The 12,598-nt window shown below is 61.3% G+C and overlaps 1 protein-coding gene across 1 annotated transcript in view; it reads right to left on the bottom strand.

Annotated features, from left to right (window-relative positions):
• The window catches only part of MOV10L1 (Mov10 like RISC complex RNA helicase 1), a 38,563-nt gene that overhangs the window by 21,007 nt on the left and 4,958 nt on the right, over nucleotides 1-12,598 (bottom strand). The window contains exons 3-9 of the mRNA XM_053661942.1: nucleotides 10,377-10,539; nucleotides 5,714-5,826; nucleotides 5,125-5,312; nucleotides 3,681-3,818; nucleotides 3,237-3,469; nucleotides 2,857-2,989; nucleotides 1,837-2,031 (exon numbers count right to left, since the gene is read on the bottom strand). Of these exons, the coding sequence (XP_053517917.1) occupies nucleotides 1,837-2,031; nucleotides 2,857-2,989; nucleotides 3,237-3,469; nucleotides 3,681-3,818; nucleotides 5,125-5,312; nucleotides 5,714-5,826; nucleotides 10,377-10,539 (1,163 nt within the window). The remainder of the gene's footprint in view (nucleotides 1-1,836; nucleotides 2,032-2,856; nucleotides 2,990-3,236; nucleotides 3,470-3,680; nucleotides 3,819-5,124; nucleotides 5,313-5,713; nucleotides 5,827-10,376; nucleotides 10,540-12,598) is intronic.

Raw genomic sequence — 12,598 nt, forward strand, 5'->3', positions numbered from 1 at the left:
ACGTCTGGCACCAAGCGGTGCAGGGCCGCTGCCACCGTGCAGCTGCGCCCGGCACCGAGCATGGATGGCGCAGGCACACCCACTTTAACCCTGCTCCCTCGTGTCTGGGTGGACGAGGCCGCTGCCTCCTTCCCTGTTCCCCAGGTGCCACCACAGGCAAGGGCTCCTTCAGCTCAGCAGCTCAGCGGGGAGGCCCCAGGAGACCCAGAGCCAGCAGCACCTGAGAAGTGGGGACACCTTCCCCCCAGTTTGCAGCAAGGCTGGAGCAATCCACGTGTGAAGTGCGTGTGGGAAGCAGGGACAGTCGGCAAACAACGGAAAAGTAGTCATCACAGACGCAAATGAGAGAAGGGGAGGGTCACCCCCGACACGTGCCGGTCTGTAGCCCGAATGGTCCTTCTGCCCCCCACGGCCTCAAAGAGCTGAGTGAACAGACCCAGGCCATTTACAGCCCAAGTGGCCACAAACCCAGCGGAGTGCCCTTGGCAGGGACAGTGTGACCACATGGTTGGACATGTGGGGCTGCCGACTGCAAGGGGGGGTGCAGGTGTGGATACTGGGGGCTGGCCAGGACAAGCGCTGGGTCACTAACCTGAGGACAGAAGTGTTTTGTTGCAGGGACACTACCGACTGCACAGTGATGGCTGTTAATGTTCCAGTGGAAGTGACGGACCAGGGACAAAACACCTGTGCCGGTCAGCCCTGTCCTCTGGCCAGGCCAGGTGCTGCTGCGGGCGGCCTGCTGGACCACTGACCACAGTCAGGGGCTCTTGGAGCTCCTGGGATGGAGATGCGGTCACAGAGACTCCCCCACAGGCCACGCGGACTCCTCACCCTGCATTCTGGGCTCCACCCCCAGGGCACAGCCCTTCAGTGGCCAACGCCCCTCACTGCTGGTCACTCTGTGCCGGCAGCTGCACAGACCTTGGGAGCAAGTGGGGGTGGGCCCGTTCCTCTCCAAATGTGACCAAGGCTCAGAGAGGTTAGGAGACTGGCCCAGGCCACACAGCTCCCTCGTGCAGGGGCTCAAACAACGGTCCCACCCCAAAGGCTGGCTGACTCTCAGCTCTCGGCCTGCAGACTTCCCTCCGGCCGCCTGTCCGGGAAGCCCAGCATGAAGTGCTAGTGGGCGGCCTGGGCCTGGGGACTCGGGGCCCTCCAGTCCTGCACAAGGAGGGGCCTCGTGCCCCGTGGGTCGGGGTGGTCCCTGAGCTGCCCATCAGTGACCACAGCGGAGGGCGAGTGTCAACACCGCACAGGCCTGGCCAGGAAGTGCGTCGCAGCCACACACACACCAGGCTTCTCGGCACAAAGCTTTTCTCCGTCCCGGAGGCGACACCTGGTGACACGCTGTGGCCCCTCCTGCCCCAGCCCCGTGGCACTAGAAGACAGTGATGCTGCTCTTGGTTTCATTCTCCAACAGGCTGCAGGCAGCCGGCTGGCCCTGTGGCCTCAAACACAAGTGACACTTGGCTGTGACAGCCCGCAAAGGCCATGCCAACCACGTTTGCTGACCCCTCACTGACCGGTGCCTCGGGGGGCTGTGTGGGGCACAGGCTGTTTTGGGGGCTGGGCCGGGCTGTCGGAGACAGCAGGAGTGAGGGACAGGGTCACCATCTGGGAGGGCCACCCGGAGGCCAGCCGGGTGAAGGGGCAGGCAGGCCATCGCCAGCCGCCTCCCCATCCTCACATGTACAGTGGGCCGCGCCCCAGGCCCTCGGACACGGCTTCGTGCAAACACATCAACCCCAAGTGCAAGGGCGGAGAGAGCCCCCCTGTGGCCCTCACACAGCGTGCGCAGGCCGGGCCACGCTGCCGTCTTCCCCGTCACGGTACCTCTTCTGCGTAGTCACGACAACGGTGGATTTCGTGGGCGCTGGCGCCTGGGGACTTCTGGACTTCTTCCACAGGAACGGCTCACGCATGGCGACCAGGGCCTCCTCCGCGCCCACCACGCTCACCTCCAGGAAGCGCCCGATCAGGAAGCTGGAGAAGCAGAGCAGGAGCAGCTCCCTGCAGCGGCCGGCGGCCCTGCAAGACCAGGCAGGCTCCGTCTGTGCCACCGGCACGGACCCCACTGCGTGCGCGTGCGCGGGCAGTCAGGCCTCTCGGTCGTCGGGGCAAAGGGCATGGAACGTTTTTCCAAGACGAGATCAAACACCCGAACAGTGGTGTTGGGGACGCGCGAACCCACAGAAGGACGCACGTGTCGGGGCTCCCGTGTCCGTCAGAGCGGCCTGCGCAACTGGAGTCGCCGACTGCCCCTCTGCTTCCTGCCCGATCTCCTGCTATGGGCTTCACGGACACCCTCGCCCCCGAGTGTCGTCCCCAGTCATGCACACATTGTCACAGACGGGCCTCCTCACATAGTACTGGCTGAAGGAGCCGTAAGCGTCACTGTGGTTGGACGCTGCTGGGCTCCGTCAAGGCAGGGACTCGTAAATCGAGTTTTAAAGAGATTTACAATTAATTGGCAAATGCAGGCAGAGGCTTGGAGTCCCAATGTCCTGCTGACAGGTGAGCAGCAGGCCGTGGTGGGGGCTTGGACACGGGGGAGGAGGCGGAGGGAGCAGGGGGCCTGCCTCCAACGGGCTGAGGGCGGCCGCCTATCCTGTCAGTCACAAGTCAGATGAGGGGTGGGGGCCACTGTCAAGCTCGGGGGCAGGGTAGTGCCTCACTGGTTGAAGTCACGCCAGCCACAGTCTCCACCAGTGTTTTGGTTACAAACTTGTCCCATCAAAAGAGCTACACATACTGTTTGTAACATCAGACCTGGAAGGGCCACACAAGGGACCTACCAGGTCAGCGTGTCAGCGTCCCCAGTACAGAACCGCTGCAGACCCTGCTGCCACCTACTTGGCCTCGCAAATGACCACGACCAGGGCTTTTTCCCCGGGAGGGATGAGCCCGCTGGATGCAGGCCTGGCTGCTTGCTTCGGTGAGGTGCTCTGTCCTTTTCCCCCGGTTTCTGCTTCACAGGCACCGCCCCCTGCAAGGTGAGACCAGACCCGGGCGAGTTGCTTCTGATGGGGCCGGAGATGCACACGCCCACCCCCAGCCCAGCCCAGCATCAGACAGGAGACAACAGCCAGGTGATGGCAGGCAGCTTTCCCCAGTTTGGAGCCGTCTGCAGGGGGCAGCGTGTCTGACACACCTCTGTCTTTGCCCCCAAAACGCCAGGGAAGGTCCGGAACTGGACAGCCCGTGGCATCAAAGGAGCCCAGCCCTCCATCTACCTGGGGGGACGGCGCCGCTGTGGCCCACGCCGCTCTCCGACACCTGACAGGCTTGGGCGTCCCGGCCACTGTCTGCTGGGCGGACGCTGCCCTCCGAGGTCCCAGGGCGGGCTCCAGGACGCCCGGGCAGGCAGCGCTGGGTCCTCCACAGCATGTGGAGCCGGAACTGTCCTGCCCGGTCCCAGCCGGCCAGTTTGCAGCTGACCAGGTGCTGAGGAGCGTCTCCCTTGTTCCTGCACAGAGGGGACCGCGCTCCAGCAGCGGGGCCTCTGACACACACGTGCTCAGCTGCTGTAGAACGCGGCTTCCCGGGGACCGGGGACCCCTCTCAGGCGCAGGCACCAGGGAAGTACTGGGGTGAATGTTTCCACAGAACCAAAAGCAACCGAGCAAAGTACACCGGTCCGTCACTCAGCCGAACCACGACACAGCCCCGGGACTCACTCTATGCAGAGCACCAGGCTCTTGCTGCCTCCTTCCTTCATGGTTCCGAAGTCGGTCATTCTCGTCACTTCGACGTTGCCTTTGTCCTTCAGCAACAGGGCCTCGCAGACCCGGTCGGGAGCCTCCGCCTCAGCGGCCCTGGCGGCATCTCTGCAGAGAGGCCCGGGTGGGGTCACAGCGGCGGAGCAGGCCGCCGCCTGCGGCACCGCCACCCTCCCACCAGCCTCCATGTCCAGCGCTGGGATGCCAGGGGCGGGACAAGCTGCTGGCAGAGGGACAGATTCCACCCAGAGGGTCTGCAGGCGGGAGCCTCCTGCCCCGGGGGTCTGAGAGGAGGACGGGGCTCATGCTGAAAGAGGACACGGCGGTCTACTCGACTACATGGAGGAGCCGCGACACCGCGGTGACACCGCAGAGAGAGCGCGGCCCTCTCTGTGCCCGGCCCACTTCCGTGGCCAGGACAGGGGCACACGGGGGGCCCTCGCTGACTCCATGCCCTCGGACAGGCATCCCATCCACCCAGTTCCCTGGACTCGGCAAGTCCCTTCCTCTGCTCAGCCCCAAGCCCCCACTGGTGGGCCGGTGGGGACACCTGAGTCAGGGGTTTGGAGCCAGCTCACAGCTCGGCCCAGACTGCGGCGGCCTCCCTTTGCCCGGTGAGGTCATCTGTTTGAGGCAGATGAGGGAGCGGCCCCTGGGCCAGGCCTGGGGTTAGCAGCTGGCCCGGCAATGACCAGCACCCGCTCTGGAGGGCCGCCCTGACTCACTCCGCTGCCCAGAGCCACGGAGGCGGGGGCCCTGCCCGCCCACTGCATGCGCAGGTGCTGCTGCGCCCGGCGGGCCCCGCGCCTCTGAGAGCCAAGTCGGCAAGTCCCCGAGGTGCAGGGGGTCAGGGCTGGGAAAGACCGGAGCCATTCGAACGAGAGACCCCGAGGCTGCTGCTGGACAGGATGAGCCAGGCGAGTCGGGCTGAGGGGCAGCCGGTCTGTGCCCCCAGGTTCCAGGGCTTGCGTACACGGCAGGAGACAGGCCCGTGTTTTCGAGAGGGGGCGGGACGACACAGGAGTAACTGGTGCCAGGGGGCCGGCTGCGGGGAGGCAGGTGGAGGAGCGGCGGCCCGCAGCCTCGCCAGCCTGTCGGGCAGGGGCAGAGGCCCCCGGGGCACTGTAGGAAGGACACAGGCACCAGGAGCAAAGTGCTGACGTGGTCGAGAGCACGGTGCGAACTCCCCACACAGGGAACCGCCCAGGGCAGACGAAGGGCAGGGCGGGACCCCTGACTTGATCACCGCGAACACCCGCGGGAGACGCCTCCTCGCCACCGCCGCCGCCCCACCGGCACGCGGGCACGGGCGGCCGCCACTCAGCTCAACCAGGCAACTCTCACGCCCAGCGGCACAGGCCTCCATGCCCCCTCCCGCCCGGCCGGCGGCCAGTCCCCTTACCGCCTTGTCACCGGGGTCAAGCACAGGGCCCTCCACAGGTAGCAGGACTGGCTGCTCTCCACCACCACGGTGTTGACCACGTCGTGCCTGCGTGGCACGTACCCCTCCGGAAGCTTCACAGAGTCCAGGGTGAAAAAGATGCTGTCGTCAATCACCCCATTTCTCCCCCAGAGGCTGGAAATGCAGACCTGCAGGCACAGAATCCAGGCGGCCTCACTGGCCAGCCAGGCCCCACTGGCCGCACAACCACCGCCCAGTGACTGCGGCCTTCCCTCGCCTGGGCCCCCTGCAGATGACGACAGGGAACCTTGGGAGAGTGGGACCCTGCTCCTGGAGCGGAAGTGATGCCCTGAAAATGACACCAGTTGTGGGGACCTGGGAGCCAGGGCCCCGCATATGCCACCACCCTCACCGGGGAGCCAGCCGCACGTCCACACCCCACTGCCCACGGTCACGACTTCTGCACGTGTGCTCCCCTTAGGATGTAACCAGGACGCCACGCCAGGGGGTCTTCGGTGGCCCTGACTGAGCCTGGCCATGGTGACCCCAGGGCGCCCGGAGAGCAGGGCGCGTCAGGGCCGGGGCCTACCCTGTCCACTCGCTTGTACCGCAGCGGCTTCACCAGCACAGCCTCGCTGCTCCAGGTGCCGGGCCGGATCCAGTACGTGGCCTCCACCCAGTCTCCCTTGTAGGGCGCAAAACCTCCGAGGCAGGACAGCAGCGTTACCAGGCCTGTCCCAGCCGCGGGGTCCGGCCCCTCGGGAGGGGCAACGATGCACGGCCTCCGCTGGCAGGGACGCGCCTGTCCCCTGCGTCTCCCTAGACCCACCCAACCTCACGGCCTCCTCCCCTCGGCCCGACTCTGCCTGCCTCAAGGGTCCACGGCCAGGTGCCGTGCAGCAGGTGGGCAGGGCCTCAGAGCCCATTAGATTCAGACACTCCCTGAAATTTGGATTTTTATTACAAATCCCCAAGTATCGTCAGCAGAGCAACGAGACGCATGTGCTCAGTGGCAGACCTGCCACCACCTTCCCCGCCCGGAGGGGCAGGCACACAAGGGCGGGCAGTCTCATGAGCCCCGGCACCCTGTCCTTGCAGCTCTGCCCAGACAGCGTGAGTGCCCCTCCCGCCTTGGGGACACAGGGGGCTGGGGACGCAGGGAGCGGAGGGCTGGCGGCTACGCCCATGCAGCTCAGGCCGGGAGGTCACCGTGCCTCACAGCCCAGGGGCATGCCGGGTGGCTGTGCTGGAGCTCATGCCTCGGCCTGCAGGGTGCCGGGTGCCACTAGGCCCCGCCAGCAGGCTGCATGGAGGGGCTGGGAAGGTCAGTGACGTGCAGTGCTGTCACAGGCGATGGCTCCCCCTCCAGAAGATGGGGGAGAGCAGGGTGAGCGGGGCGGCCGCCAAGCTGGGTGTTCGGCTGGGCGTTCGGCTGGGTGTTCGGCTGGGCAGCCACAGCCTCGGGTTACTTTGCAGTGAACGCATCTGCCAGAAACACGCCCCCGAACCAGAGGGTGTGACCGGGCACTGAGTTTGTTTCTCCGGGAAGCTGGTGATGAGCACACACCAGCCGGACACCTGCGACAGGGACTATCCCTCCTGGGACCACGGGGGCAGGGCTGGCGGGCGGGGGGCACCAGAGACCGGCCGCCCCGGGAGAGCCGGGCAGCAGCAGGACCGGGCCCAGGGCAGCGTGCGACACACGAGACGGGCTCCGCACGGTGTGTTCACCAGCCACGGCTGCTGGCTTTCCACTCCAGCCTCCTGGGCACACACGCGTGGTGAGGCAGCGTGGCTTCGACAGAGTGCGCCGTGCAGATCACGGCCAGCGACAGGCTGCCAGGAATGCCGGGCGACTAAAGCCTGTCAGCATGTACCACGGACGGGGGCTGAATGGCCAACAGTAGGTGGGTTTGATGTGCCCAGGTATTATTTTCCCATTTCCTAGAAAGAACTAGTTTTGCAACAGTTTCTGACCAGCACTACTTTAAAGGTCCGTTCACGTGACGACATCAGTTTACAAGTCAATACACAGGTTTTGACAACGAACTTCATTTTGGTGAAATCCGACACCCATCCTCCCTTCGGAGCTGGGCCCAGGGCAGGGCCGACCCCACCTCCATCCCCTCCCGCCCACCAGCTGGTGCCTACTGGGGGTTAATCCCAACCATGAGCCAGAGGTCAAGGCCAAGTGGCCCACACGGGGCAGGCCTGAAGTCAAGAGACTACCCAGCAACACAGGGAAAAAGCCCTGGACTACCTGTGGCTCTGGGGCCTCGCAGAAGGTCTCACAAAGGACCCCTGGGACCTCCTCTTCGTCTCCCAGGCGGGGGCATAAACCAGTTTAGTTTAAAAATACGGAGTGACTTCCGGTCAAGATGACGGCACAGGTAAACACAGGTCACCTCCTCGCACAATCACATTAAAAGTACAACTAAAATATAGAACGACCATCACTCGGAACCGTCAGAAACCAAGTTGAATGGACGTCTGACAACTACCGAATTAAAGAAACCACATCCATCCAGACTGGTAGGGGGGGCGCAGATGCAGAACGAGCTGGTCCCACGTCCACAGGGGTGGATGAAAATCCGGGAGGGAGATCCTGGGAGTGACGAGGCCCCCCGCCCCCCGCACCGGGCCCCCCAGCCCAGGACTCCAGCGCCAGGAAGATAAGCCCCCACCACTTCTGGCTGCAATGACCAGTGGGGACCGAGTCAGGGGAAGAAACTTACGGGGTCCAAAGCAGCTCCTCTTAGAGGACCCACCGCAGACTCACCGCTCAGACTCACTCCTCCGAGCTCCAGCACCGGGGTAGCAGCTGGAAGGGCACCAGCCGCACAGGGAGGAACCGAAGTGGCTGACATCAAGGCTGCAGCTGGGGGACAGCTGTCTCCCAGACACAAAGGAGGCAGGGCCCATTGTCCCTCTTCCGAGCCCTCTCTGCACGGAGCCGGCAGGCAGGTGCCACATCTGAGGCTCCATTAACCCGTCTGCCCCACCCTGGAGACCCCCAGAGACTCCGTCCTACCCAACTTACGGGCCCACCTGAGCTGTTAACAGAGACTTTTCCATTTGAATGGCTGGTCTTGGCCCAGGCTTCACAGCTTCCTACATCCTCTCAAACACGCAGCAGCCGGCCTCGGTGAGCCCGGGCCCAGCACTAGCAGCCGCCATCTCAGGTTGCTTTACAGCTCAGGCAGGGTGGCCCCGGGCAGAACACAGGTGGGGGCTGACCTTGGCCTGCACCACCCAGGGGACCCCAAGGCCTGTGCACCCAGGGGTCAGCCACAGGCCACATCGGGACACCACCAGCTGCCCCTGCACAGCTGACCCTCCACGGAGGGTGGAGGTCGGTGATCAGTGGTCACAGCCAGTCCTGCCAGCTGACCGGCCTGGGTAAATCCCTCCCACTGACCTGCCAAAGCAACCAAGGCTCCGCTACAAGAGGAGGGTGTGCTCACCCCACAAGAAGGGCACACCTCCAGTACCCAGGTCGGGTGACGGGGGAGGCTGTGCCACTGGGCCCTACAGGACACCTGCTATATTAGGTCGCGCTACCAAGACACGGAGTCAAAGCAGCTCTACCTGATACGCAGAAACGAACACAGGGAGGCTGCCACAGGGAGGGTGGGGTGGGGGCTGTTGGTGCCCAGAGGCCGGGGATGCTGCTACCCGCTGTGAGTCACAGCACAGCCCCACGTGCTCACCGCTGCCACCCACCTGAGCTGGACCTCACTGAGGTCACCCAACGGCTTACGGAGGACCCACCCACATGCCACCTGGCTCCTCCCTGAAGGGCCTCAGTCTGCAAAGCCGCCCTACTGAGCAGCCCCGGCCAGAGCCAGGACCAGGAGGAAAGGGCGCCCTCGCTCCCCCTGAAGTCAGCAAAACATCTGGCCCCTCTCCCCTTCCCCACTTCGGGGCGCAGGTCAGCAGGCGGCCCCCCCTGCACGGAGGAGCCTGCAGGTGCCTCCAGAGGTGAGGCCGTGCCACCAGCTCCCTGCTGCCTCCCCGCCGCAGAGCCCATTACGAGCCTGTTCGCAGTCTTCTCTTTCAAGAAGGCTCTGGGTGGTCACCAGGCCCTGCAATCCTGCGAACAGCAGCCGTGCAAACGTCTCTGAGCACTAGCACGTTCAGCACGCCAGGACTGCGTGTGCTGGGGTCCCGCCACCTGCGTCCCAGTGGCCGTCCTCAGGTGACCTTTCTCTTCTGCACCTCCCAGCAATACCCACGGTGTGAACCTCGTTCCCACCTGGGCGTGGCTGCTGTTGGCATGGTTACTGGGCCGAGAGGTTCCTCTGGAGCTGAGCCATCACAGGATTGGGGAGTCACACAGGACAGAGGTCTCAAAACCCTGGCCAGCCTCTATCGATTTCACTTTGGGGACTCCCAAGGTCAGCCACCAAGATTGGTCCCAGCTTCCATGTCCATGAGAAGTGACAGAGCTGGCCGCCAGCTCTGCGGGGAGAACCCCCATTCCTCCCGCCAGCTCGGGAAGCGCCTCCCCAGGAAGCTCTGCCGACCCCACTGCCCTGGCCCCACAGAGCTGCCCGGCACTGCCACCAGCGGGCACGGCAGCACAGGGCGACGGCTGAGGGCAAACTCAATAAAGGCACCGACACACTTTCTTCAGCCATGAGAGCAAAACCTCAGATCCACTAAAACAAATGCAACTAGACATGGGTGTGTGTTTTGGGGAAGTGACCGGCTTACCCCCCAAGTCCCACCTGAGAACAGGTGCGGGACTCTAAAAACGACACCTCCTCCGTACAGACCTGTGGTAGCAACGATGAGACAGGAACAGTCACCCAGTAACAAGTGACTGCATCCCACGTGTGAGCACGTGTGACAAGAGCGTCTGCCTGTCGGGGAGCCCCGCCCACAGACGCTGCTCCGGTCCCAGCCTCTCAAAGGCACACGTGAGCACTGGAGTCTAACCCATAAAAACAAAGCAACCCCACAAAAACCCTTTCACTGATTTTTCCATCCTCACCCAAACACATTTTTTCCTTGCTTTTGGAGAGAGAGGGCAGGAGGGACAGAGAGAAACATCAATGTGACAGAAGTATCAGCTGGCTGCCTCCCCCACGCACCTGGACTGAGGATCGAGCCTGCGACGCAGACATGCACCGTGACCGAGAACTGAACCTGCGGCCCTGTGGTGGCAGGACGATGCTCCGAACAACCGAGCCACTTGGCCAGGCCACCAGACCCACTCTCGACGGTGACCCGCACACCCGCCGGCCTACCTTCGCAGACGCTCCGCGGAGAGAAGTGCGTGGTCTGGTTGATGTAGCCCGAGCCCTTGGTCAGCGAGGTCACGCAGCCGATCAGCACTCGGGGGCTGCAGTCGGACAGCCCCCCTCCCCACGTCCTGCTGTCCTCTTCCCACTTATCAGAGACGGCTTCCACCTGAGAGACAAACGAGCCTCTGCTGAAGCCGAGACAGAGGGACCCCACAGGAGCGCAAACCGAAGACCAGCCCCCCAAAGAGAGACACAAAAACCCTCCACCAAACACCAGCAAACTGATGCAGAAAAATATTAGGAGGGTTACACAACCAAGGGGGGCTTTTCCCAGAGGGCAAGCCGGTTCCACGCACGAAAATCAGTCCACGTGACACTCCCGTCGGCAGAACCGAGGAGCACACACCGCCGTCCCAGGTCACGCGGAAAGGGCCCCTGACAACGCTCAGCAGGCTCTCGTGACGGGACGCTCCACGGACTCGGGTCACAGGGGAGGGAGCATCCTCACCAGACGAAGGCCACATGGCCACACCCACAGCCACCCCCCCATCGGTGGTGGCAGACTGGGGGGCTTTTCCTCAGGACCAGCAAAAAGGCAGGGACATCTCTTTTTGCCACTCCCGTTCCACACAGTGCTGAAGTTCTGGCCAGAGCAACGAGGCAAAAAAAAAAAAGGAAAGGAAAGGAATCTAACCTGGTGCAAAGGAATAAGTAAAATGATCTGTTTGCAGATGGCTGGATTTTACGTGTAGAAACCACTAAATATTCCATTAAAAATTGTTATAGCTAATAAATGAATTCAGCAAAATCGCAGGACACAGATTTGACACACAAAAACCAGCTGGATTTCCATACACTTGCAGTGGGTGATACAAAAAAGGAAATTTAAAAAAACCCCAATTGGATACGTACACTAACGTCAAGAAGACAAAGAGACTCAGGAATAAACTTAACCAAGGGAGGGAGACGTTTGTAGTTTGAAAACTGCAGAATGTGGCTGGGAGATGGTGAAGGGGACCCGGGTGAGTGGGACGACACCGCGCTCACGGACCGGAGACTCGCCGTGAAGGCGTCAGTTTCACGCCAGGCACTCTGCACACCCAGCGCCATCCTGTCAGAATCCCCGGGCACTTCTGCAGAAACGGAAAACACGGCCTAAAATCCAGAAGGACTCTTAGCGACCCTGAGTAGCCAAAACAACCCTGAAAAGGCAGAACAAAGCTGGAGGTTCCCCCTTGGATTTGAAAACTTGCTATGAAGCCCAGTCATCAAACACTGGCACCATGGCGACCTGAGGACAGACGGGGACAGAGTCCAGCATTAAATAAACCCACCGATGCCACGTCCTCTTCCAACCACGTCATCTGACAAGGTCCGGGCATGGAGGAGTCGAGTTCAAGGAATTGGTCTGCCCGGAGAATGTGGCATCCAAAATGGGTTAACAACTGGCTGTTTTATTTTAATTATTTTACTCTTGCTACTGAGTATGGACATTGTACTGTACTTACTTATTCCTGTGAAAATCACCAAAGAGGAGGGAACAGTTCAGGGGAAAACATTAGTATTCTCCACAGAACTGCCTGAAAGGATGGACAAATCCCCACAGATTCCCCTCTCCCTTGTACAGGGGAGTACGACAGCCAGGGCGATATAATTGTTAACCATAAGGGAAAACATGTCAAGTTGTATAAATTACCCTGGTTTGAGCAACTTAAGGTGATCAGGACCACCATGGTGTACCAGAAATAAGTAAAACAAGTTACATGTTTGTTTGGGTGATCAAAAGGTGGTGGAATTGTTAGACATTTATATTTCGGGTTCATTGATGCACACGATTCCAATGAAGTTGTATAAAATAATTTCTTGACCAGAGAACAAAGTCCCCTCTAATGAAATAGTCCCTGAATGTTTAGAAGTTGTTAGAAGTAACAGCCCCTCCTTTACCTTGAATAAGAATATATATCGATTAGACAGGCAAAGAAATAACAAAAGCTGGCTGGTTATTACAAACTAAACACGTAGAAACAGTTACTAGAGAGTCAGAGTTTATAGTACACAGAGAAACGTTTTAGACAGAAAAGGATAGATAGCTAAGTTAGACATCACAAAGGCCTTATAATAAATCTCCTATTACCTCTACTCAATCTAGCGTATCCTTTTGCCTCATGACAAATTCTGAGAAATTTTAATATACAATAAGACATTCAAATTCTGTACATACAGCT

The sequence above is a fragment of the Artibeus jamaicensis genome, unplaced genomic scaffold (assembly GCF_021234435.1).
Source record: "Artibeus jamaicensis isolate MK-2021 breed Jamaican fruit bat unplaced genomic scaffold, CSHL_Jam_final contig_233, whole genome shotgun sequence".
NCBI classification, from domain to species: Eukaryota; Metazoa; Chordata; class Mammalia; order Chiroptera; family Phyllostomidae; genus Artibeus; species Artibeus jamaicensis.